This window comes from Colius striatus, chromosome 10, assembly GCF_028858725.1.
Source record: "Colius striatus isolate bColStr4 chromosome 10, bColStr4.1.hap1, whole genome shotgun sequence".
Classification (NCBI taxonomy): domain Eukaryota; kingdom Metazoa; phylum Chordata; class Aves; order Coliiformes; family Coliidae; genus Colius; species Colius striatus.
The window spans coordinates 14686714-14713385 of NC_084768.1; the positions used below are offsets into that span (position 1 = coordinate 14686714).

The 26672-nt window shown below is 35.8% G+C and overlaps 1 protein-coding gene across 4 annotated transcripts in view; it reads right to left on the minus strand.

The window, feature by feature from the left end:
* ADGRL4 (adhesion G protein-coupled receptor L4) overlaps positions 1-26672 on the minus strand; it is a 264165-nt gene that overhangs the window by 179946 nt on the left and 57547 nt on the right. For 3 of the 4 annotated variants that reach the window (XM_062004023.1, XM_062004022.1, XM_062004026.1), the window contains one exon: positions 8774-8873. In XM_062004023.1, the coding sequence (XP_061860007.1) occupies positions 8774-8873 (100 nt within the window). Of the gene's footprint in view, positions 1-8773; positions 8874-13813; positions 13943-19648; positions 19774-26672 lie in introns of all 4 variants that reach the window. The other variant, XM_062004025.1, reaches the window with a different exon arrangement.

Consider the following 26672-nt stretch of genomic DNA (forward strand, 5'->3'; position numbering starts at 1 on the left):
ATAAAATACTGTTCTTAGCTTATCAGTTACTATGTTGTTATATATGCAAAATATTAAAAAGCTTCTGCTGATCATGCTATAAAACAGTGACAAAGGGTACAAGATGTCAGTGTCTAAAATAATTTGTTCACAGTAAATGTATCCAATAGCTGTGCTAAAAAAATTTCCCAAGAGGCCAAGTTAGTTTTTGAATCCCTGTGTGAGTCCTGGCATTGCAAACAAGGTACAATGAAAATTTCTACAGATGGCTGCTTAATGTGTAAATTAATCTGACTCAGTAAGGATCATGCTAGTCAGTGGCAGTTATAATTATAGATCAGTATAAGATCTTGCTCTACAAATTTGTACAACCACAAAACCACCATACAGACACACGTTTGTTTAAATACTTTAATTATTTACTGTCAGGATTTGTGACACATGTATGCTTCAGCTTGCAAACATTAACTAGGAATGATACATTACAGTGTAGCTAGCATAAAATAAACAAGGTAGTTAAAAAAACACCACAACCAAACCTCAGTCTGTAGGAATAAAGAGTACCAGAACACATAAAACAATGCAATAAGACATAACACATCTCATTGCATGTTGCTGTCCTCAGGAAGACAAAAGAACAACTCAAGTGCAACATTTTAGAAAGAAAAAATGTAGGTATCCTCAATTTGGGTATTTATTCGCAACTTGAATATAAAGGTATGGAAAAACTTCAAGGCAACTGATGAAAATTTAAAGCAAATGTGTTCACAGTTAATGAGATTTGTGTTGAATTTTCAACCTTTTTTTCTTTCCCGAAGAGTTAAGGGAGGCAACAGCCTTGAAAAGCTCATCTGTTCTGGTTGCTCATGTCGGAAAACAAACCCCTGCTCTCTCTATATCAATATGCACCACAGAATTCACCATGGCGAATGGGCAGCAGTTGACAAATACGCTCTTTTTTTCCCTTTAAATTTTATAAGAAAAACACCTTGCTTTAATCCTGGCCATAGTCAGTTAAGTAGAAACTTGATTTAAATTAGTTAATTTGAAAGTGCACTTTCCTTTACAAAAGAAAGAAAAGTAAGAATAGAGAGGAAGGGAGAAAAAGATAAACAGAAAGGTAGATGACAAAGAAAAAGAGGAAAAAAACCCAAAAAATAAAAAGGAAAATAAGATAGAGAAAGAAAGAGATATAGAAATAAAAAAGAGAGAAAGGAAGGAAGGAGACTAGGTTGTGTCTATTGCTGTTATACTTCAAAGTGATCATAATTTCCTCACCATTTTATGCTTCCAGATAGCAGTGCAGTCACATTTCCGTAAGTTTAGAAAGTGAAAGGTACTGATTAAAGTGTGTTCTTGTGCCATTTGAGAAATGTCCAAAATGCACATCTAGTTTATAATACATATAAAGTGAAAAATGGAAGCTCAGCTCCACTGAGTTTGTCTGAAATGTTAGACAAATTATTAAAAAAAAAAAAAAAGCTTTAGTGATGCACTTAAACTTCAAGTACAAGCATTTGGACATTTTCTGAAGGGCTCATGCTGAGGCTTGTCTAAGCTCCCCACAACCACTGAATTCTTAAATATGTTTACTTGGAAAGGTCAATAGCTGGTTATCCTGTAAACTTTTCTCTAGGCTAGATAATAACAAAGTATTAGTTTTTGCTCATCTTTAGTTGTCAGCTACTCACTAGGAGGTATCCAGTGTGCTGATTTTTTTCTTAGATTGTAAATGAGAGGGATAAAAGTAGATCAGAGGCACTTTTTTATAAGAATCCTGAAATAAAACCTTAAGAAAAACGGGAGAGACGTTTAATTAAGTCATAACCCTCTACAGCAACAGCAGCGAGTGCATGAAGGAGTAAGTATATTCAGCATGCAGACAACAAAGGAAAGAAAAGCTGTTTGTTAAATCAAACAATAATGTATCTTGGTAATGTGAGGTTTCCGTGAAGTTATTGCTATTATACAACATACAAAAGCTGTATTTGTGAAAAGTCCCATATCCAACCACTTTGTTGTGAAGAAAGACTGGTCCAGATCTCCATGGAAGCAATAAAATTTATCTGAATAGTAACCAGTACCAATAGAAAAAAAAACAAACCCAAACATCACCCTCCCACTGCCCCCTTCAAGAACGAAATCCTTTCTTTTTCTTTACCCAAAAGCTTTGCACACTTTGTTTCTATACTACTTGCCACCTTTTCTATGGTTTCTAAAGTAAATAGTGTTGGTGAATTTACCAAGGGGTCCAACAATGGTGTGTGTTTTAGTACAAGACGGAGAGTCATTCCCTAGACAAGACAAGCAATTGAGGTTGGCTGAAGGAAACAGTGAGCACAGTACTTTTTCCTTTAATTTCATGAGTATATTGTTGATTGACACATCAAGATTGCCCTAAGAGGTGTGGTTATTATACTGGAAGATCAAACGGTCACAACAGAAAACTAAGTATATGTATTCTATCATGTAGACACTGGCCTGTGATTGCTCTGTCTTGCTGAGGATGTCCTTGCTACATTAAGAATAACGTTACTGAAGCAATCTCTAGATAAAGAAGTTTGGAGCCTTAAGAAAATTAAATCAGTGCTAACAGTAACAAATACTTGACCACAAATACATTAAAGATGGGCTCTGAACTGCCTCTCACCTCTCTTAAGGAGTCTACCAGAAAGAGGCCTTCTTTGCCTAATTGTACTGCAGAACCTGTCAGGCAGCAGCTCAAGCTAAGAGAAGCTCATATATATGGGAATGAAACACACTGCCTCAAATTCCCTTGATTTTCAGGCTACTTTACCATCTGTCTCTATTAATCAAGACACCTCTTCTGCAGCTCATGCCATCATTGCTAGATATTTATTTTCTGTAACACATTTGAAAGTGGTCAGTGGGTATACAGATATTCATGGAGCCTGCTCTATTCTTTGTAACAGATTGTGTCCTGCATGTTAAAGACAGTTGGGTACTGATTGCTATTTGTACATTGGTAATCATACAAAGAATTTTTAGATTATGAATAAATGGTTTACATTTGATCTTTATCTAAGTCCAAACAAAGAAGCTATATTCTTTCAGCAAGCTTGTACTTCTACAACAGCTAAGGAAACAGCAGTTTTATTGTTCAATTACCATATATTTTGAATCTGATTATTTGCTATAATAAACCTGCGATTTTCAAATTAAGATTTGAATCTAATTCAAAAATAGACTCTTACCTTTAAAAAAGTTATTTTGTCTTATTATATGTAGAGGTCAATTGGAGTTGATTGCGGCTCTTACTGGATGGCTTTCTGACAAGAATGTTTAAATTCTTTAACATTTGTTTTTTTGTGAACATTATAGAATAATATGATTATTTGAGAAATTGACCACATTCTAATGATAAAAAAAGGGCCAGATCACATCCAAAGTTTCTGTGTCTTGGTTACTGAAGAAAGAACAGTTTTTTAAAACAAAGAAACAAAGAGTTGGGAGGAAGAGAAGATATAATATAGTATGATACTGTTTTTCCTCTTCTCTTAGGCATTTAATGCTTCATCCAGAGGATTCCTTCCTGATTTTCTGCTGCAAGGCAGTGTCTAGTATACCATGTATAGTTAATTAGGTGAGTTAAATAGTATGCAGAGATTAGCATAAAGTACAGTTAACCATGTCTGCCATATGTTCAATTGTGCTGTATTGTGAATATGAAAGAATAATTACATAGTATCTGGCATATTCCACTTTTTCTATAATTTCCATAGCAGTACTGCAATAAAATGATGTTAATAACCTGAGACAAACCCTCAAAAGTAATGAAAGTCACAGGTCAGGACTGAAATTTTAATTCTAATTGTGATGAGGATCAAGCCAATATTATGAAAGTAGCACTTTCTGTAACTTCTTTACATAACACACTCAATCCTTATCTGAGAGTTCCCTAGTTTCTATAAATTGTTTCACGCTGCTGTGGTAATACAGAGGTTGGATTATTTTTAATTGTGAGTTTCTTTTTAATTATGTCATTTCTTTTTGAAACATTCCCTCCACCCTTTATTTTTTTTTTCAAGCTACTTATTGGACTTCTCTAAAATGACATTAAAGGACAATTCCACTGACAGTGCATGGTTTATAGTCTGATTATCAGAATTTGAAAACCTGCTAACTCAACCTCAGACATCACAACTTTGTTATTAGGCCCCAAATAACGTTCCCTCAGGTCCTTCTTCTGGCTTTGGCTTGAGTGGCAATAGGCACTGGTGCAATGTGGCCAGGCAGGTGGGAGCAGAAGGCACAATTAGTGATTTATATCTGAAATATTTTCTGCAATTATTACAGGGAATTATTTTGTCAGATGAAGTTTTACACATTGGATACATGGAAAAACGTTTCCAAGAGGGACCTAGGAATATATTACAAGGGAGTCAAAATATGCCCACCATTTCTCCCATCCTAGAGAAAATACAGAAAAAGCAAAGTAAGGCAAAATTGTAAAAGCCATCACAAATGCTGTTGACACAGTAAAGTTGAAAGCTTTGAAATCTTCAGGGTGAAAGTTACAATAACTTTGTGATGCTCCAGACACAGTCTTGGAATTTATTTCCCTCCAGCTAAATTGTTCTCTATCATGTTACCTAATATTTTCAGATATTTCTTAATATAATTCTTCCTTTAAAGGCTGGAAAAAAATAGAATATGCATCTTATAGAGGAGATTTTTAACCTCTCCTTTAACATTTTTAACAGATTAAGATTAATTTCTAACCTTTGGTTGATCTGTGTCCAAATACACTTTTGCATTTATGGAGAAAATAATTAATGTTGTACTAACTCCTCCCTTCACTGCAAGCATTATATTTCTGATACCTTTCAGATACCTTTCTGATGCCTTGTAGAACAGCTTTTTTCCCATAATCTCCTGCAGCTTCTGAGGCATAGTGCTGCTGCCTATAGACATTATTTTATTCTGTTTTCTTCATTTTTAATTTTATTTTTTTTCACTGCTATGTTTCCCCATTTCATACTCCTTTTCCATTTACCTTGAGATACCTCCTGAGATTCTTTTTAACCTCTACTTCTTGTTTCCTTTCCTTTTCCCAGATCAGCTAAAACTTTGGGTGCCAGTCCTTCTGTGTGAGAAAAAAGGTGAGAGTTTTTCCTTCATTTCATCAGATTTTCCCTGGAGAGAGAGAAGAGTGAAGGCTGAAATGAAGAAAAGCGAAAGGTAGAAAGAAGGAAACCTTTAGTGTATTTACATTTAGTAGCTAGAGGAAAACACTGAAGTAGAAAGTGCCACCAAACTGATATAGATTTTAATGAAGTTAGTCTGTTGAATCTTGTACCTTTCACAGACTAAACATGAACCATTTTTTCCCCCCATTAATGCAATAAAAGGGAAGTGCAAGAGATTCAATCTTTGACATGGCTACGATTAGAATTTACTGTAAAACTGACTCCAGAGCTTTCAGCAGTTTGGCAGACAACTCAAAGAAAACTATTTGAAAACAGTGAGAAATAGCAATAGGAAATCTACATTAAGCCAGATAACGTGACTCAGGGTTTTAATGAAAAGTGTTTGGCTGGTTCCCTTTTTTTCTTCACTATGCAGATGATTCTTGTAGTTTAAATTAGGATGGAAATGTTAATATATAGTGCATTACTTGCCTGGTTCCTGGGCCTAATTTATGACAACATCAATACACTTCAAAACTATTTCTCCTCTGACATTTAAATAAAATTTTAAAAGCTTTCTTTTTTATTTTAAAAAAAAGTCATACTGAACTTAACCAAATTCTGCTCAACTTAGCCCAAGGTGCTATTAGAACTCAAAGAGTTATACTTGTAGCTACCACTGTATTTTTTTTTTATAATTAGGAATGACTTTGATGTTTTCAAAGTTGCTCAGGGAATTTGGATGACCATTTCACATTCATTTTCATGTGAGCTGGACAACTATTCAATTTCTTTCTGCATAGCTCAATGTTTTATCCTTCCAGTTCACCAAGAAAGAGAAAATAATGTTTTAAAAAGCTACAGTGTGTACTTTCAGCTATAATCCCTAAGAATTGGCATCTAACACAGTTCCAAGCCACACACATAGCATCTAAACTTCTATTGCAATTATTTTGCATACTGCCCCTAGATACCCATGGCTTAGTTTCAAATGTAGTTATTAAGACATTTTTCCAGGACTCACTGAAATAACTGTGACTTTATACAGGGGCTTTTCATCAGTGTTGAGTGATCAGTTTTTAAACTTAATAGGTGGATTTTACAGGGTATCTAATGGGGCCCTTACAGTGTTTTGTTTAAAGCAATTGAAGTGTACTTACTAAATCCATTGAGTAGTTAGTTATACCCTGAAAAAAATAACTGGACTTATGCAAACATGGTTTTCTCTAATGGAAAAATAGGAAGGTACAGAGCTATTCAACGAGCAGTAGAACAGACATGTTGCATCCCCAAAATTATTTTGTGATGACTCTATTTTCTCCCTATTCAGAGGATCTTCTTTCAAAACTATCTTTTCTTTCAGTATTCCATACTACCTCATTACTGGTTGGACTTAGAGTGATTTACATTTTGCTTTGTTTCAGGCTGTTTCAGGGTAGCACTGATTTAGCCAGAACAATGAATAGAGCAACTTTCCCCACAAGAATAATGTGGGTCTTGCTTACTATTATATTATACTTCTAAAAACTATCTCTGTGTTAAACATTTCTGAAATCTGCCAGCAAGTCCTGTAACCACTGGGAAAATTGAAGGAGAGGTAGTAAAAAAGTAAGTGCACAAGACTCATTTTCCAGTAGAACTGGAAATTTCACTGTTACCACCCTTGCTGCAGTATTTCTGAGGTCTTTGTTTGCAACTCTAAAAGAATATTCTAATATTATTTATTGTAATATTTGCATACTAAATCTGGTGATACTTTAACACACACAAATATTTTGTCAAAATTCATTAAGTTAAAAGTTAATTTCTACAACAAATAATTCAAATATACATTTCATAATAAAGAAGAGGAAAATAAAACCTCTTGTTGGCAAGTTAAGTTCAAAGTGTTTTCAAGAAATGGCCATCAGTCAGTTTCAAGTCTAGATGAAAAGATGCTCAAAGAACTCACAGTTCACTATCACAAACCTTAAGGACAATGCTGATTAGGAATTTCCTTCCTTCTGTATTAAGAGTAAGCTGTGATGAGCCACAGTCATTTCAGGACTAAGAATTCCCAAATGGTCTCAGAAAAGATAGGAAGGACACAAGTTTAAAGCATCTGCTTATACTGCGCACGGTTTTACTGACTTTAATAAAACAGATCAGTCATGCTTGCCGTAAGTGGAGATAGACCAAAAGGAAATAAGGCTAAAAATACCAAGGGGAAAAATGAAAGAAGAAAAAAAGGATGTTAAATCTTTTAAAATATTCTGTCCATTTTCCTTGGATTTATTTTTTTTTCTTTGAAGTCTTGCCTTAGAGACAAGGCAAATATTGGTTTACAGTATGTGATAAATTGGCAGAATCTATAAACGTGGTCACACACTAAGTATGATGGAATTTACTGTTAGTGCACTGCCCTGTCTCAGATACACAGTAGGTTGCCCACTTTTCAACAGAGAGTAGTTACATTTTCTCAGCTGGGAGCACAACATTACATGTAATACAGCATTCCTCAGAAGTCCATTTCCTAGGTTTAGGCACTGTGGACATCATCAGTTCTGTATTAAGAAGACACGAGGTCATGACTGTCATAATCTCTCCTTTTCATCAGTAATATTAACTATCTGAATGCCACAAATGTCAAATAAAGCAGTAGTGACAGTAGCAGTCATTTATTTTTAGAGAAATGTGACATTTCTGCTCTTTCGGTACATCAGTTCCTTTTGAAATGCCATAGAACATGCACAGAAGTGGTGAAATTTCACAAGAGAAAATTACTTATGCAACAGCCAACATAAAAAAAAAGACAGAGAAGGTGACAAAAGTTAAATGAAGTCAAAAGATCTAATCTAGGATTGAGCAGTATGAAAAAACCCCAGAACAAACCAAACAAAAATAAGTTTTCTCTGTGAGAAGTAGAAATAAAAGCCTATAAAATTTATATGCCAGTATACTAATAAGAGGTTATACAAGTAATATCTTAATGGGTGGCCAAAACACAGAGACCCTGTTCTTCAATAGACAGTCAAGAAGCCTAAACAGGAAAGCATAAAGGAAAATAAATAAGTTGTGAAAGTGAGCAGTAGCAGCTGGAATCAGGCTGTTCCCAGCCCTTAAATAAATCCAAGATGTAAATAGCTTAAAGGAATAAATCTCTAAAGTGAGAGTGATTGGTATATAGTTAATACTTGAATTGCCAAAGCAAATTAGGCACAGCATGCAAACATGGGCAATTCAAGATACTGAGAACGGTGGCAATTTGAGGAGCATGAGGTAAAAGAAAGATCCAAATACTGTTAACCTTCCTGATGTGACTGAAATGTACAGAAGAAACTAAAACTGACAGGACTACTCGAACAGATAGAAAACCCTGTAAAATTATGAGAAACACTCTTTTTTCTACTGACAGTCAGAGACATTTACTGAGGTCTAGTGTCTCTTGATATTCACGGTACAAGATCTGGATTTTTTTGTCTTTTTCATTTGAGTGAAATAAATTAGAAAAATCACTCCTTTTTTATTTTCTAGAAAATTCTATGCTTTCAAAGGTTCTCTAGAGTTTTGTGGAAGATATTTACTACAGAGACATAAAGTTGTGACTCTCAGATGTATCATAACACATTTGCAGTCCCTTTTCTCCTCATAAGTCAGGAGCTTACCTGCATGCTGAGCTTGGGAATGAGTGGTAATGAAGAAGACCCGACTCTTCAGCTGCCAGTCCCAAATCTGCCCATGTCTCAGGAGAATACCCCTTGGCACCTGTTGTGTAAATCACAGATGCTGTAAGTAAATGTAGGGCCACTTGTATGAATGAAAGCAAAAGCAAATTCTTGATAGGTATTTGATGTCTTGACCAATTACATTAAAACTCTTTGCAAGTACTTGACAAAGGGCTTGTAAACTTTACTTTGCTATTAGAAAGAAATCACTTGGAGAGGAAAATTTATTCTTTTGCTCATCTACTTAAAAAAAGGCCCAAACCCAAACAAGCAGGGAAGAGATAGGACCAATGTGAATTGGGAGATGTGTCTCCACTTCATAAACTGTCAGTTGTACAAAATAACATTTTCAGGATCTTGTTCAATATATTAAAAAAATGGATATTTCCAGATGCTGCCTGCAATGATGCTTGTAACAGAAACAGAAATGCATCAGGGAACTTAGGTACACCATTCACATGATCCATCTATATCAATTTGCAGTTACTTTAATCAACCCAGTCTGTCAATTGTTTTTACTGGGACAAGAGACATTATTAAGACTAGCATTATGTAAACCATTACTACTACTTTTAAAGGATGGAGGAACTTAAAGTGTTTTAAAATGTTGACAATGAGTAAGGATTTTTGATTAAAATGTAATTCAAAAAACCCAAAACCAAACCTGAACTGCAAATACATTATTTTCAGTAATTCTCTTTTCTGGTTAGGTTAGAGAGTCATAGTCAAGAGGAGCTGAGCACTTGATTTACTTGAGGTAATCTAATCTGAAAGACCACCTTTGATGTCAATGGCATCCTGGGGTGTATTAAAAGGGATATGGTTTTTAGGTTGAGAGAGCTTCTCCTCCTGATACCACACCTGGAATGTTGTGTCCATTTCTGGGCCCTCAGTTCAAGAAGGATGGGGAGCTGCTGGAGAGAGCTTAGCACAGGGCCACAAAGATGATGGAGTGAAGCATCTCCCTTACAATGAAAGGCTGAGGAAGCTGGGGGCTCTTCAGCTTGGAGGAGACTGAGAGGTGACCTCATTAATGTTTACAAACACATAAAGGGTGGGTGTCAGGAGGATAGAGTCAGTCTGTTCTCAATGATGTCCAATGAGAGGACAAGGGGCAATGGGTATAAGCTGAAACATAGGAGGTTCCAAAGAAATATAAGAATTTCTTGACTGTGAGGGTGAGAGAGCACTGGCACAGGCTGCCCAGATGGCTTGTGGAGTCTCCTTCTCTGGGGACATTCAAAAGCCAGCTGGATGAGTTCCTGTGTGGCCTACTCTAGGTGGTCTGCTCTGGCAGGGGGGTTGGACTGTATGATCTTTTGAGGTACCTTTGAACTCCTGAGATTCTGTGATCTCAAGATATTAATCTTTGTACTTTGGTCCTGGCCAGCAGTAGGAAATGAAGTGTGAAAGTAAAAAACAAGTCAATGAAATACAAAGATAGTTTTAAATTTTTGGAGCAATTAAGAAAAAAAATGAAAAAGGTTTACTGTAAGCTTTTGGTAACAATTTAGATTCTGCTCATATTTTAGCTAAAGCTTTAGACACATTTGATATTGTAAAGTGATATTTTCAGGATGAATAGCAGAACATACCTCCAAGGAATCTTTCTGACCTTTTTCTAATACTAAGGAACATTTTATAAGTGATTAGGGTTCAGTTAGTAACTATTCAACCTAGGCTTTTGGTTAACTGGAGCAGACTGACTATTTGAACTTCTAAGAAATACACATGGACAAGGTCAGTACATCTATGTTTTTCATCCAGGCAGTCAGGTAGAAAATCAGTCAACTGAACTCTTTTTTTTTTTTTTTCCACCTCTTCTTCCTCCTAATCAGATTTGTGGAAAAGCTTTCAACTTACTTTTACTGTACTTTCACTTTCACCCTTTCCCTGTAGGCTAGTATTGTTCTGTCACAGCATTCCACTGATCTCTTTGTTTCTGTGCTTTTTCCATCACTGGCTACTGACTTTAAATTGGAGTCATTAAGAAGTCGATGTATGGTTTTTAGATGTATGACTACCAATGTCAAGGTCAGGTCACCTATCTCTGAGATAAACTGATGAATTGTGCTTTATTGTGGATAAGCCTGTATAGACTTGGCTTAGAATTCTTCAGCAGAAAACACCCCTACATTCACACAAAGTGTTTGTGAAACTGTGAAGTCAGAGGAATTTAAATGTGTCATCAATATATGGAAGAAAGACTTTCTTCTTTTTCTGGTCCTACACTTGAACCAGAATATATGATGTACAGAAGTAAGGTGGCTTATGTGAGACTGAGAAACTTAAATACAATTCCTGATTTAAACAGAAGATGACGTTGAATCATTATGTCCCACAGGCATTTTCTAATTATTTTGAGTAACTGCCACTTTGTGGTTCATAATCATTCTCTCTCTGTCCTCCTCTCCTCTTTCTCCTGCCTTTCCTTGATTTAATTGTGACACAGAAATGACTTTTTTTTAAATGTCATATTTTGTATGGAAAATTTGATCCTAAGAATATTAATATCTCTGCCCACAAATATTCTATCAGACATCATATTTTAAGTATTTCTTACATTAAGTACAAGCTCCATTGCAAAGGGTCAGATATTTTCAAAGGTAATGTACAGATTATGTTTTCCAAATTCAAGTAGTGGTGTCATAAAATCCTTCAGTAATCAAATTTGTATTAGCTATTAGTACTTAGGCAGCCTCACCTATTTTTTTATCAACATTCTCCATTTGGTCTATTTTTTTCTTCTTCAAAGGATTGTGTAATTCTTTCTCTTCACAATCAAATACACAAAAGAATACACATGAAGTACAATCATGGAACACCACAAAACCACCATCCATTTCTGAGGTCTAGTTCAGAAAATAACACTGAGTTTAGTATAAGTACTAAAAGTAGACAATAGAACTGACTTCCCAATTTATGATATCACCAATATACAAGCTATAATTTTTCTGGTAGATAATAATATGTAGTATTTTAGTGACACAAACTTTAATTGGTATGTACTGGTCCTGAAGAACACAATTTAACCTCATACTTAACAAGTGCAATAAGAAGCTATAAAACATGGTTATATGGTTTGAATATGGTTTCTCACTAGCCTTTTAGGAAGAAGGAACTTGTTACTTTAATTTGAATTTAAACATATTTGTTTAAGGTCCTGGTCCCTAATGTCAGAATCACATTTGTTCTACTTTTATGCAAGGTAAAGATGTAGTCATGAAAAAAGATACCCAAATAGTCCTCTAAATGTAATGTAAAATAACTTCTGTGCATCAAAAAAGACAATTTTCAGAGTGCAACATTGCCAGTGAAAGCCTAGAAATGATGCTTTATGAAAGGTGCAAAGATGACATTTTAAACCTGCAGGGTTTTAAGATAAAGAGACTTTAGATTATCTCTCAGTATAATCTGTTTCTGACCTTAAATATGCACACATTTTGTGAAGAGATTTCAAATTTGTAGAAGAGGAGGAGAAACACATTGACTGAATAGCTTTAAAAAGTAATTTTAGTTGCTAAGAGGTTGCAATCTTATATTACATTCCAGGGGAGTGGGGTTAACACACACAAGGCATATCAGGAGGTTAGGATGAATAAAAAATAATTTGCAATGTTAAATGTCATGCTCTGTAATTTCTTACACAATTCTCTTCATCAGTGTGTTACTCTCCTTTACACTTATCTACACACAATATCATATGTCCTCTTCTCATATATTGGAAGACAAAGATCTTCCGAAGATCTTTCATCTCAGGATGAAAGTCAGCAGGATTTCTTAATTAGATGGAATAGATTGCAACATCCATGTTCCTGTAGTTCTCTGTTGAAGAACTTCTGAAACAAACCAAGACTTCTACTTCAGGATTTAAAGAATCATATCAGCTCAACAGATTGTGTTTCTATACAAGAATATTGTCTTATTAGCTTACTAAAATAAAACAAAATTTAGTGAAGCAAGAGGAATCTAGGTATGATAGGTATCTTGCCTCACAGGAGGAAATGCTGTTAAATGAGAGGAAGTTATACTCTATGTAGTATGCTTAACTGTTCTTGCTCAATATGTTAAAACAGGTAGAAATCTGTGCCATTTTGTGCCAATGGTTATGGGAAAAAAACTAAAGCAAAGGTTTCTGCTTGTCTCTGCAATACATGCAGTTGACCCCAATGCATTTGTTTAACAAAAACATGTCAAAGGCACTGCTATGGATAAACTGATGAACAGATGTTGAGGTTTAAGTTGTCATAAAAAGAACTATTTAGAGAATGTGATTGGGATAATAGTTAAATAGGATACTGTCTTGGGATGAATCCAAACAGAGCAGGAATAGAAACTGTAACTAATGCCTCTGCTTCTCCTGATTTAATTAAATAATAGTTTTAGATATACATGAATTGAGAAGATTTTTAAGGGCCAATACATGGGAATTTTTCATCCCTATAGATAGAGTAACAACAATGCTTTTCTTTCCTTGTGGGCTTTTAATGTAACTCAGTGATTCTTCTATCATAAATTCTAACAGAGTAGAACTGCATTTCAGAAGCCTATTATTTAAAAATATCAGGTTGCACTCAAAACAATATGGGAAAAGCACAGGTAATGTATTTTTAGAAATGCATTCATCTCAATCCATATGTCTTAATCCACTTCAGACTGAATGTTCAGCACCATCTCTATCATTCTGTTGAAATGTAGGCATCTCTGATATCATCATTTCTACAGCACTGCAAAAGAACATTTGACAATTTATTATAGGATTAGAAAAAAATTACCCAAGTCTGTCAGTATACCTTCATGATCGCTTTGTTTGGTATGTATTTTTTAAAGATCAAATTTTTGCTGTTGTTACATGAGTGTATTTACTTTGGAAAAAATGGAAGCATCATAATTGTTTGAAAGCTTTATTTATAAGTTTCCACTGGATTAGTGGTTAAAAATATCAGGCTCCTTAGCAACCTCTCAGTACAATAATCTCACCTTTGCTTTAATCAGAAAAAAGCAGCTCAGTGCCTGGAAAATGTCCATAGGCTGCTTAGTTTAATTCAGTCTTGGCATGCTATCTTCTGGCTCAGGAGACAGAATTGAGCTGAACTCTTCGTTTTACATCTACCCAAAACATAAGAAGACACATACTTTATTCCATTATTATTCAGAAAAAAATATCACTTATATAAAAGAAGTGTAAAGTATTTGTTTAGTTTATATGAATTTCAAATACATTTTGAAGCTATGGAAATGGCTGCTACTACCTATGTTGTCTGAATTGTGTGTTAACACAAAAAATGTGAAATTGAATTTTTTTCATACATAGGACATAGCAATTTTTTCATTTGTGTTTTGACAGTGACATAGTCCTCTTTGAGTATCTTATTTTGGAGGACGCAATCTTTGATTCCAATACAGATGAAGAAACATATTTAAAATGTTCCCTTAAAAAAAATCTCAATGTATTTATAAAGAATCATCAGCTATTATCAGAAGCCTCTAAAGCCCCGCAAAACAGTCTAATACATGAAAATCAACATTTAATGTGCTATAGCCTTGTGTTTCTTGTGCAGTAGCTCCAAGGAAATCAATTTTTCAGCTCGAGGGTGTTTCGATTTGGTGCATTTCTGTAACACTCGTAAATGTTATCCAGAACGCCTTCAAAAATAACACAATTTAATAATCACAGATGTTCCCACTCTGTCTTCATAGCAGTGTTATAATATCATGACAATGAGATTTATCAGATTTCATGGTACTTTCAATATGCACACAGCTATTTTTGGAAAGGTTTTAATATAACTATAAGTGAATAAACTCAATTGGAATCTTTTAGAAGACTTTGCATGAAAGTTTTGTGATATTTGGAAAAGAAATGCTAACCTCTTCACATAGCTGAGATACGATCAAATTACAATCATGTGATAAATGTTGTATTTTTGCTCCAGGATATTGAAGTTTTAAAATGTTCTTCTGAATCTGGCTGAGGGATGAAATGCTTTAGAGAATGAAGCATTCAGTAATGCTTCAAATGGTACTGACTACAATTGCTCTACAAAGACCTTTCCAGTTAGTGTATGACAGTGTTTTCTCCCTCATATCTCATCATACCAGGCCTTAAACTTTGAGCTCCTAAATTGCCAATTTGCCACAGCGCACCTCTAAAATCAGTGAGTAGACCAAGTGCTGATGCATCATTCTTCGGATCTGAATGTATCTTTGGAGGCATCCATATCACTTCACTGACTGCAAGGAGGATAATAACATTGCAAACAGGCTCAGTTCAGAAGCTAAACACAACTCAGCTGGATCTGTGCCCTACAGTCTAATAGGTAGAGTTTTCTGTACTCTTTATTCTGCTAAAGCAGTGCTGCAGGCAGGAGAAGGGTTGAAAATTTGTCCCCAAAAGTCCTAACAATCAGTAAATAAGAGGAAGCTTTGTGTTAAAATAGGAATCAAAATCTATACAAGAAAGCATATATGTCACGTTTTAAGCTGTGTTTTGTGAGATAGTGAAAGTCAATGATGATCACAGATTCTGGGACATCAGGACTCTTCCTTAAGTGCCTGGAGGCAGAAGGTGCCTTGAATTTGAGAGAAGAAAAGTAATGACTGACAGGAAAAACAATCTTACAACAGAAGCATTTACCTTAAGACACTTTAGTTCTTTGTCTAGAGATCTGTGTTTTAACTACATATTGAACAGGCAAAGTTAGTCTACGTAGAAGTAGATCCCTCTAACCATTCCATTTAAAAAAAAGCCTTCTATGTTTTGGGATTTTTTTAATATATTTTGTAAGGTTTAAAGAGCCACAGTTCTGTGCTTGTATAAACTGCAATTAGGAAACTGGAACCCAAAGGAAAAAGGCTTGCATAATATAACATTAATTGTCATTAAAAAAACCACATCTGTGATCCTTTAGACTAAAATCCAGGGAAAGCATTTATGAAAATGTAGTATGGTGCATTGAATTGGATGCAAACATGAAATTACTAAGAGAATGAAATAATGTGAAGTAACTTGCATATGACTTTTGTTAATTTGCCTTTTTTTGCTCAGCAATTTAAAAAATGTTATTAACTGTATAAAATCATTGTTATACAAAAAATCACAGGTTGGCATTTTTAACCATCTTACTGTACATCCTCCCTTTGACAAGGAACAGTACATTTATCATAGCACATATTTGCCATACACTTGTAGCTCAATTACCTGTAAAGAATTCTCTTTTTTGGGTAGCATGAGAAAACAAAAGATTTTGTAAAACATTAAATGTAGTATTCAGTGACTTTTGTTACTCATGGATTATATAAAAGCTATGAACATAGTAAAAAAAAATTTAATTGTGAGTGATTCACTCAGTCTAAACAGCAGTACAGAGAGTGCTCAAAAGCTCCTGGGTCCAGATGTAAAATCCCACCTATGTTATAGGCCATTACTCAACTTCCACACCGTGGGTTTTCTTCAGCAGGGAATATACAGTCAAGCAAGCAGTCGTGGTGCTCTCCAGCATCTAATTGTATGTACTATTGGGATACTGGGACTGAAAATTACTAGAAAGCACCTGACTTGCAGTGTATAGTCACAACCAAGCAATCTAAGACTCCTAAAAGTAAGCATGGAGCACCTTTCCCCTTAAGAGTAATTTTCAAAGCAGTATTATTATTTTTTTTTTTTTACAATAATTTTAAACTGAAACTGCCAGTTGCATCTTTGTCTTACCTTCAAATGTTGGTTGTTTTGAGGGGTTTTTTTCACAATGGTAAAACATGGAATTTAGAACCTTTCCATCAAATCCACTGCCTGCTTTGCCTGCCTAAACTGACCCAAAGGTTTTCCTCTGGAGAGCATTTGCAAAAGCTTTATATTGACAAACACTTGTTTTATTGGTACTGTTTCTACCTGTGGAATTTAATAAACCTATCACTTGGACACTGGTTCAGGTAAATAAGAATTTCACCTTTGAAATTGTATCACCTGTCCAAAGTGTAACTAAAGATGAAATCCCTTGGGCACTTTTATTTCTTTGAAGCTGAAATTTTGATTGTCTTCTGGTAGCAAGTTAGATATCCTGCACGTCTCTGTGTGTACTTCAATGTGTCCCTCTCAAATACCTGTAGCATGGTTCCTAATAGGACACTTTATTTGAGCATTTAGATCGGAAATGAGCTTTTGTGATTGTTAATACCTAAGCACAAATTGTTCAAGTGTTGAGTGTGCTTTGTGTTGGTTACCTTCTTGCATTTCTGTGATGAAGCTTTGAATTAAGAGGTGCCAGTCTGAAAAGACTGTACCAATAACAACTTTTCAGGGTGCAAGGACTCTACAATCATATATGCAACTAATATAGACTTAAGGGTTTGTCGTTTTTTTTTTCAAGTGGTCCTTCATGCTGGTGAAACCATTGATACAGAAAGGTAAGCAGACTGGACAATTTGAGAAGAGGTTTTATGGTCAAATTGATTCCTAGAAGACAGTAACTATTAGACACCAGGTAAATGCCATTATGAAGGCATAGGCTTCAGTGGCATATGAACAACTGACTCCACATTCTTTCACTGGCTTTACACACTGGATCTGAAATGTCTTCTCTGGCACATATAACAGACTGAGTAGGTGTCCTATTCAGTTAATGAACTGAATACTTTGTTAAAAGTGAGGAGAGTAAGCTGTTGTCTCTGTAGCAACTGGAGGTCAGGAGACCTGACATATTGTCAGCTATTAAAGGGAATTCTCCCTCAGTACAGCTGTTAGAGGATTTTCTACAGAAGTAAATCCAATCAGTATTGCTAACATCACCATCACTGAGACACCTAAACTGCCTCTGCTCGTAAGGTTGGATTCAAAGAAAGCTGAAGAAATGGAAAAACTTTGCTCGGAAGTGCTAGGCAACTGCTTATAAAATATCAAATTCCACAGCTCAGGTTCTTGTCTTTGCACTGAAGGAGCACTCAGCAGACAAAAGTGTGTCACTCTGTGACAGACTTCTTTTAGGCCTTCCATTGATACGGAAAAAAAAAATAATGTCTAAAGTGCAGAAGTTATATTAATTCTCAACACAAACTTTTCAAGTTCAGTGATCCTCTAATACTGTGTTAAATTTTAAGCCCCTCACTACAAGACACTGAGGTGCCGGAGTGTATCCAGACACAGGCAACAAAACAAGGGAAAAGTCTGTAGAACAAGTCTTATGAGGAGCAGTTGAAGAAGCTGGTGTTGATTAGCCTGGAGAAGAGGAGGCTGAGAGGACCCATGATTACTCTCTATAACTATCTGAAAGATTGTTGTGATGAGGTGGTGGCTGGTCTCTTCTCCCCAGTAATGAATGATAGGACAAGGGTAAATAGCCTCAAGTTGCACCGAGGGAGGATTACATTGGACCTTAGGAAGAACTTTTTCACCAAAAGAGGTATTAAGCATTGGAATGGACTGCCCTTAATGCCTTTTAATCAATGTTTGTACACAAAATTGAGGACTACATCCTGCATACACTTCTTCTCACTAATACAGTGAAACAAAGCAGCTGTTATAAGCTTCACAACACTTTACAAAAAGGAAAGGAAACAAGAAAATGAAATGTAACGAGATGCTAATTACCAGTGTTGCAATTTTACCTGGAGAAAGAGGCAGATGCTCTTCATTCTCTAGATAGATGGAAGAGGTTTAATGATCAAACAAGTGAATATGTATTTTAATCATTAAAAAAACAACCAAATCAACTCCTGTCTTTTCTTTTTGTCTTTTTTTTTTTTAATGTTGGCGCATTAGTTCAGTTTTCTCAGAGTGAAATGTCTCACTATCATATGGTAGTTTTTAAAATATATAGTGTCTTATTGACTGCACTTACTGTGTATGTTTTATTTTGGAACTTCTAGCTGTTGTTTCTACCAATGGAGTCCTGGGTGTCTGTAAATTATCAATACTGCAACTACTCAGTCCTCCTGTCTGCTTACATCAGCATCTCTGCTTTCCTCTTAGCTCTTTCAGGGATATTCTTTTTTTTTATCTGTGTTAATTTCTTTGGCATTTGTACTGTCTACAGCAATGAGTTCATGGTGCTGGGGTGTTTTAGGAGAGGAATGTTGCAACCTGTAAGCTATATCCATGTCCAACCATATTTAGCTTCTGAATAAACAGTTCTGAATGTCTCTTCTGCAAAGAGGTTTCATCTGTAGCTTTGGTGCTACCAATGATACTAATAATTTGACAAAAAGTGTTTCCTTCATCTAGCTCCCATTTTTTTTATAGAGATCGATAGTTCGTCTAAGTGACATGAATACCTTCTTCATATGAAGTCAATAAGGCTTGTGAGCGAGCACAGCAAAATGACCAATCTATTGTTAATAGTGTCACCTTTTTGGAGAGTATCCAGAGTAACAAGTTTCATTCTACACAGTATTATATTAAAAAATAGTGAACCACTCGTATTCACAGACACTAGCATAACCTCCCTATCTGTACAAGAGCAGCAATTTTCATTTTGCTTATCTCTGCTTTAAATACAACACATTGCATGGGACTCATTACTTCCAGTCATTTCCACCGTTTTTTCCAGTCTTCTCTGTTTCTCATTCTACACCACACATCCACTTGAATGATATAAGCCATCTGTAGTTTATAAAACACCTTTAAGCTATTGTTTTAAAGTTTTATACCTTTTAATGTTTTCCTATTTATTTCCTGCTGATATCAACACATATGCTGCCAAAAGCAATCTTTAGTGGATACTAACATATTCATATTGAACATTTGATCCAGAAATTTTGCAGATAATAAGCAGAGGGAACATCTGTGAGAAGCAGATAATTTTTAATATTTATGGATACCTCATTTCCATGTTGTAATCCTTAAGATGGGATCACACTTGTAAGGCTCTGTAAAATTCAAATAATTTTTCTGTATTTCCATCGTGGTTCTGAAGTGGTGAACACTGAAGTGGTGAGCAGTGGTTCTGAAGAGGAAACACCAATGAGTTTATTAATTAATGTTGGAGAAAATATTCCCACCATTACTTGAATGAAATATAGAATAGCTATACAAGGAGGATGATCTTACATATTTTAATACTCTTGGGATGCTCTTTCAAACAGGAAAAGATAACTTGGAAGCATACGTATACTTAACAACTAAAGTATGAAGTGAGAATAGTTAACTGTTTTTCAATCTTCTCAATAGATACAGCTTGCATTATGTAATTTTAAGGAACAGCAATTACTGATTTACAAATCTTGTGTCTTTTTACTTATAGTCACTGATGTAAATTGTTCTACCTTTGCTACCTATTTAATTACATTTCACTAATAAGAGTAACACTTCGTCTTTGACTAGCATATTGTCTTTAACTAAAGAACGAAGCGTAAATAAAAAACCAGGATGACAACCCTATTTTGTAGTAGCTCCCTGTAGGTCTTTCTGTTAACCAAACATATTTAATTTAAACTTCCTATTATATTTTTCTAGTAAAAAGAAGTGATATCAGATTCTCTTATTTCCTTGTTGACCTTAGCACTTCATAATGTATTTTTGCACTCAGAGCATGTCTTCAAACTTTTGCCAGCCACCTTGACAGAAAAGACCTAGAGTTAATGTTTGAAGTCAAAATGGGCCTTTGTTAGCATGGATGAAAAAATTCACACTCAGAACTTGATTTTGGATTACTTTTATCCTTGTCTACAAACTAGGACTGTTTTTCTCCAGACAGATTTCTAACAGATTTTTCAGTAAAATCCATACATCTATAAACGAAATTGTGTATGGGTAAAATTCCTGTTGGTGAATGTGAAACCAGCTGTCTTCTACACCAGTGCAACCTCCATGTAACAACAGTGAAAATGACTTCACAATCTCATGGTTTCTAATTTCCATTTACTATGTGTAAGTCTAATATCTTCTTTAAAATAGTACTATTTCCAATATTTCTTATCTTGAAAGTTGTAATGAAACATATAAATATGAACTATGCATAAAAGTCCAGAACCCAAAATCATCAAGTTATTCAGTGAAGCAATCATGATCAGGATACATGGTTTAAACTTTATCTGTGAAAATTTGCTGATTCTTGCTGAGCCACCCTATAATAGAATATATGTATTGCTTTATAGACAGGAATTGACTTTTCTGTAAATCAAATGGATGGAGTTGAATATTTAAGGAATATTTCAGTGTTTGTGGAAGGGAAGTGATTGCAGTGCAAAAAGAGAATTCCAGCTTGCACAAACAAGCTCAATGACCAAATATCTCCTTCAAGAGGCATTTGCAAAAGACTGCAACTTGGAAACACTAAGAATGCAATTAGAACACAGTGATGAGGATCCAATCCAGAGTGAACAAAGGCTGAAATGCAGCAGAAAGTTTCCATCCCCATTTCAAGTTTGCTTCTCACACTCTTAACAGCTGCCCTGTCACTCACATGAAGTGAGTGGATTAGAAGGATTATCAAAGGCAGTATGCCTTCTATTCTGCTTCAAAGCTAATCAAAATTGGGTACACATGCAGTTATCCAATGCCAGCATCAATCAGAGTGTGACTGACACTGACACTCCCTGAACCAACTCCAGGATGTTGCCCTATTGAGCACAGAGTTATCACAAAAATCCCCACTCCCATGAGAGTCACCTGGTTGTAAAATCTCTAGCAACTCAAATTCAGATTAGGTTTTTAAAATATATGACCAAAGCCAGGTTCAATTTCCAGTAAGAATGGCACATACTGAAATATGCCACTTTCAACACACAGCTGAGATTTCCCAGGGATACCATCTTTTCAAACACCAACCTAACTGGATTTTGCTTAACTGGATTTTGCTTATCTTAGGAAATCAAATGAGATTCTGCTCCTGGTGGTATATCTCCAAGTAAACATGTGGTACACAAAGGAAAAAAAAACCAAAGGCACCAGACCTTAGATTCAGACTGCTGCAGAATACTCAGAGCCTGGTACATGCATATGAATGTGTTTAGAGCTGTGTTTCAGCCTTGGCTTCAGTTCAGGTTTATTCAGAATTTCTTCCAAAGTTTCAATTAACTATCAGTATCAGCAGCTCCTCTCTACATTTCGCTTTAACAAAGATCTCAAAAGACAGATTGAATCTTTAGAAATGTATTCTGACCCTAACCATTAGTGGGAAACAGAAAGGAGTGTATCTGTTTAAACAGTGACAATGAAACATGCAATTAACATTAAAAGAAAAAAGACAACAAAACAGCTTACATTAAAGGACAAAATCCTTATGACATCTACAGAAAGCCCATAGTAAAAGTTAAACACCCACACATTCACAAAAATAATGAAGTCTATAAAATATTGTTTATAATTCTGAATCATATCAAGAAAATCAAATAAATAAGAAATATTAACAGATACTGAAGTCAATCAACGTGTGGCTGACATCAAAGATTCAAGCAGTTGGAAAAACTAGCTGAGCTGAAAATTACAATGCAAAAACAAGGAACTTTAACAATTACCAGAATGGATCAAACAAGAAATCTACTGAGAAATGTAGAGCTAAAATGCATCCAACCAAGCAGAGTTCTGAAGTGTCTACAAATGTCAGCTGCTTAGTGTTGCTGCATTTGTCACTGCTACAGTTGTCTTGGCAAGGGAGACAATTACATTTTTTCCTTCGTTACAGAATTTAAAGTTATTACTGGAGAAGTTTCCTTAGATAAATGCTTACCCCAGTTTGTGACTCCAATATGTATTTAGGGGTCATCATAGATAATGATCTAATTTGTGGAGTGCTGTCACAATAACAGCAAATGTGATCTAAGAAGACATCCAGATGAGACGATAAGGTAGAAAGAGAAGTTTTATTTCCTTTGCATGCAACTTGGTCAAATTAGGTACTTGAACTGGCTGTGGTAAGATCACAGCAAAAGTCCAGTTCACAAGGCAAGTGAAAATCCTAGAAAGAATTTTAAAGAGTTGCCAAAACTATCCTGACACCGTAAAATAAACTTTGCCATGTAAACTTTAGAAGTGTGATGTATTAAAAAAAGTTGAGGTAATACGATTACTGTTTATGCATAGTTACAGAGGAAAAGATTTCCAGTAACAGAGCTTTCTGTCTTTGACGATAAAGATGTAACAAAATCCAGAGAACAGAAATTGAAGCTGGAATTTTATTTTTCGGTTTGCCTTCCTTAGCATCATAAACAAGATTATTTTTTTAGGATCATCCAGGCATATTTCATCTAATTAATTTCCTACTATTGCAAGGGCGTCAGGGATTAGTTCTAGTCTTTGCCTACAGCATAGTTAAACCTCATGAGGTCTAAAATTCATTGGTCTAATGAACACCTTTAATTTTAGAATAAAGCCTTGGTAAAACTTAATGACCTGATATGGATGATCTGAGGGTCCCTTCTGGCTTCAAACTCCAGGAAACTTTGTAATCATTTAAAAATCATATTTATTAACCTCTTCTGTGCTTGATTTATAAGCCACCTAGCATAGCTGATCAAAAAGAGATGTCCCTTTTGAGCCAGGAGTATACTTAACAGGAGAGAACAAGAAATAAGTGGCAGTTATCTGAAAGCATTTCCCTTGAGTCCTGTATCATGAATCACTCCATTAAAACATTGAATCTCTAACAAGCTTCCATCAAGGCAGATCAGACTCTTAGCCCCTAGTCCTGCAAGTACCTAGAGTTCCACATGGATACTCCTTTCTATTTGGCCTGAAGTGTGAAAGTACTCTGTATTAGTACTGGGGATACTAGGAAAGAAATCAAGTCTGTTCTGGGTCCTGAAACATAATAGCTTCAGAGGTGAATGGATGCACTCCCTTAATAAAACTTAGTGACCTTGTACAGATGAACTGATGATCCCCTCTGGTTTCAAATGCCAGGAAAATTTGTAATAATTTCAAAAATTCTATTTATTAACCTATTCTTTGCTTGATATATAAGCCACCTAGCATAGCTGATCAAAAAGAGATGTCCTACTTGAGCCAGGTGCATACTCCAGAGAACAGAAGAAATAATGTTAGCACTCCTCTTCAGCAAGGAAATCGTGAGCTGTTTATTAATATCTGTAAATGAAAGATAAGTGTTTTAAAAAGGAAATGAACTGTGTTATCAAGAAAATAATAATTGATAACATATTCTTAGATAAGAGATGGCATGAGAAAGGATGGGATTTCAGAAAATGGACCTGAAAAGTTCTAGGGAAATTCTGCTACTCTCAGAACACTGGGAATGAAATACATGAGAAATGCTATAGAGGATGAGATAAGAATGTTCTGAAAGATTCACTAATTCTCTGTTATTAATAATCTTTATCAAATATTGACTAATATTTGATAAATATCCTGGGACTTGCAGAACCAGTATAAAACAGATCAAGCTAAAAAAAAAATAAAATAATCTAAAATATGAATCAAAGAAAACAAATCATAAATTCATAAATTACACTGCATGAAAAGAAATTATGTGATAAAATTAAAATACATGCAGGTAGACCAGAAGGGAAATACATTATTTTGTACATGAAACAGCAGAAGTAATGAAAAAGGATATGGAATGAGGCAATAAATGTCATGGTTTTGTGAGGAGATGCTTTTGCTTGGTAATAGGGGGAGGGGGCTGCAGTGCAGGCCCAGCAGAGTTCTCAGACCTTGCCCCAGTTCTGAAATTCGGACCCACCTCCAGCACAGCTGGGCCAATCTGGTGCCTCTGTGATCACTATTTAAGGATGGGAATCTGAAGTGTGTAGAGGAGATGGAAGGGAAGGGCCTTGCTGCCAGGTAAAGGCAAAAAGAGCAATGCCGGACCAGAGACATCCCTGTAGCCTGTGATGAGATGCAGAAACCCTGCACCAGAGTGATTGAGAGCTGAAGACTATGGGCCAGAGGGAGCGAATAGTTTAGACCCCAATCTGGAGAAGATGAACTGGGGTTACAATGGCCCATAGGAGTGGCCCATGCAGGGCTGCCTGGCATGTGGGAGAGCCTGAGCCAGGGCTAGGGAGGGCTGGTGAGGAGCACTTCTCCTCAGGAGTGTGATAAGTGGCAAGAGACATCAGGAATGGGCTGACTGCACCTCCCATTCCCTGCCCCCGGCACTGCTTGTGGGGGGAGGAGGTAATGACACTGGGTTCAGGGCTCTGAGCCCGGGAAGAGAGAAGGGGTGGGGGAAAGGTGATCTTAAAAAGCTGATGGCACTTCCATCATTCGCCCTACTCTATATTATTTTTCTGTTGGGTATTTCTGTTTGTTATGTCTTAGTTGGAGGTGGAGTAAATTTTCATTTTCTTCCCCAAGCTGAGTAGACTTGTCTGTTTTGTCCAGGACCATAACTGGTAATTAAGATCCTCCCTGTCCTTTGGGAGTTCCCAAGTCAGTGTACTTAAGTCTAATTGTGGTCTTTTGTCCCTAGATGGGCCTAAACTATGACAAAATGGAAAGCTACATATGTGATTAAATCTTGATATACCAATTATTCATTTTGAAAAAGTTAAATTTTGTATGAAGCATATCATATTCCGGTGTGTACTATAGCTAATCTGGATTGACATATACAGAACTTTTGGTTTACAGAATTTTTAGAAATCCTAAATTTGGAATCTTATTCACTCAACAAGTTTGATGTTTACTGAAACAGCGGGTACAATGGAGTAAGGATTGTTCATCCCTACGTGCAGGACTCTGCACTTGTCCTTGTTGAACCTCATGAGATTCCTCCCTCCCCAACTCTCAAGCTGGTTGAGATCCTGCTGAATGGCAGCACAGCCTTCTGGTGAATCAGCCAGTTCTCCCAGTTTGGTGTCGTCAGCAAACCTGCTGAGGTTATTAACCATTATCCAGGTTATTGATGATGATGTTGAGTAAGACTGGCCCCAGAAACAATCCCGGTGGAACCCTACTGGCTACAGGCCTCCGACTCGATTCTGTGCCAATCCACACTGACAAAATGAGAAGATATCCACAGGTCCTTCATTAAGGATGAGAATAAGATCTAGTTACCATGCTGTTTAAGTAGCCAGTCATCATAGTTTCTCACTGAATGCCATCAAATTCTGGAGTGTGGCTGTGATAGTTCATTAGCACGACTGGGCTGAAGGTGTCCTATCAGCGAATCACTGTCAGCAAATCCAGTTGTCACAGTTCACAGGAGGTGAATGTCCCTGGATTGGTTGTGGTATATTGGGCATCATTCAGAATTTAAACCTAGCCGCACCTGACCTCCTACCTCAGTGACGAGAGTTAATACGCAAGGGGGTTTATTTTCTTGCAAACCACTCTGTCCCCTTTTAATGTGACAAGTAGTCTACCAGTAGAAAAGTCTGATACCTGCTCCAAATTGTAGCTGGCCTCAGAGAACACATTCAACATAGAGAATACAGTAAGGAGAGCCAGCTCATTACTAAGGAAAACTATTCACAAGAACTAAAACTAGATTTAAAGTCATGTGCATAATGATTTTACTTTCTGCATTTTTTAAACCTTTTCTAAACTCTTCTAATCTGCACTATGTTTATTCCTTTCAGTCCCAGGGTAGGGATTGCTTTATTCTGCTAGACAATACATTGATTCTTTCATAGTATCTCAGTACCTGAAATGTGTAGGCTTAAAGATCTTATCATCATTTAACATCACTTACACTTAAATTCCTAATCTTGCAAGTATCTCAGTAAATGAAAATCCTCAAGACCACTGATGAACTTCTATGAAATGCTAGACGTTGAGAAACTTAAGCAGCTCTTCTGATTACATATTTTCTGTATTCCTTGTAGTTGTGCCTCTATAAATGTCTATTAGTGTTTTTGTTGGTTATTTGGTGTTTTGGTTTTTTTTTTTTTTTCTTTTTTACCAGGATGGAACAGATTTCATGCCATGCTAATCTTTTTCTGA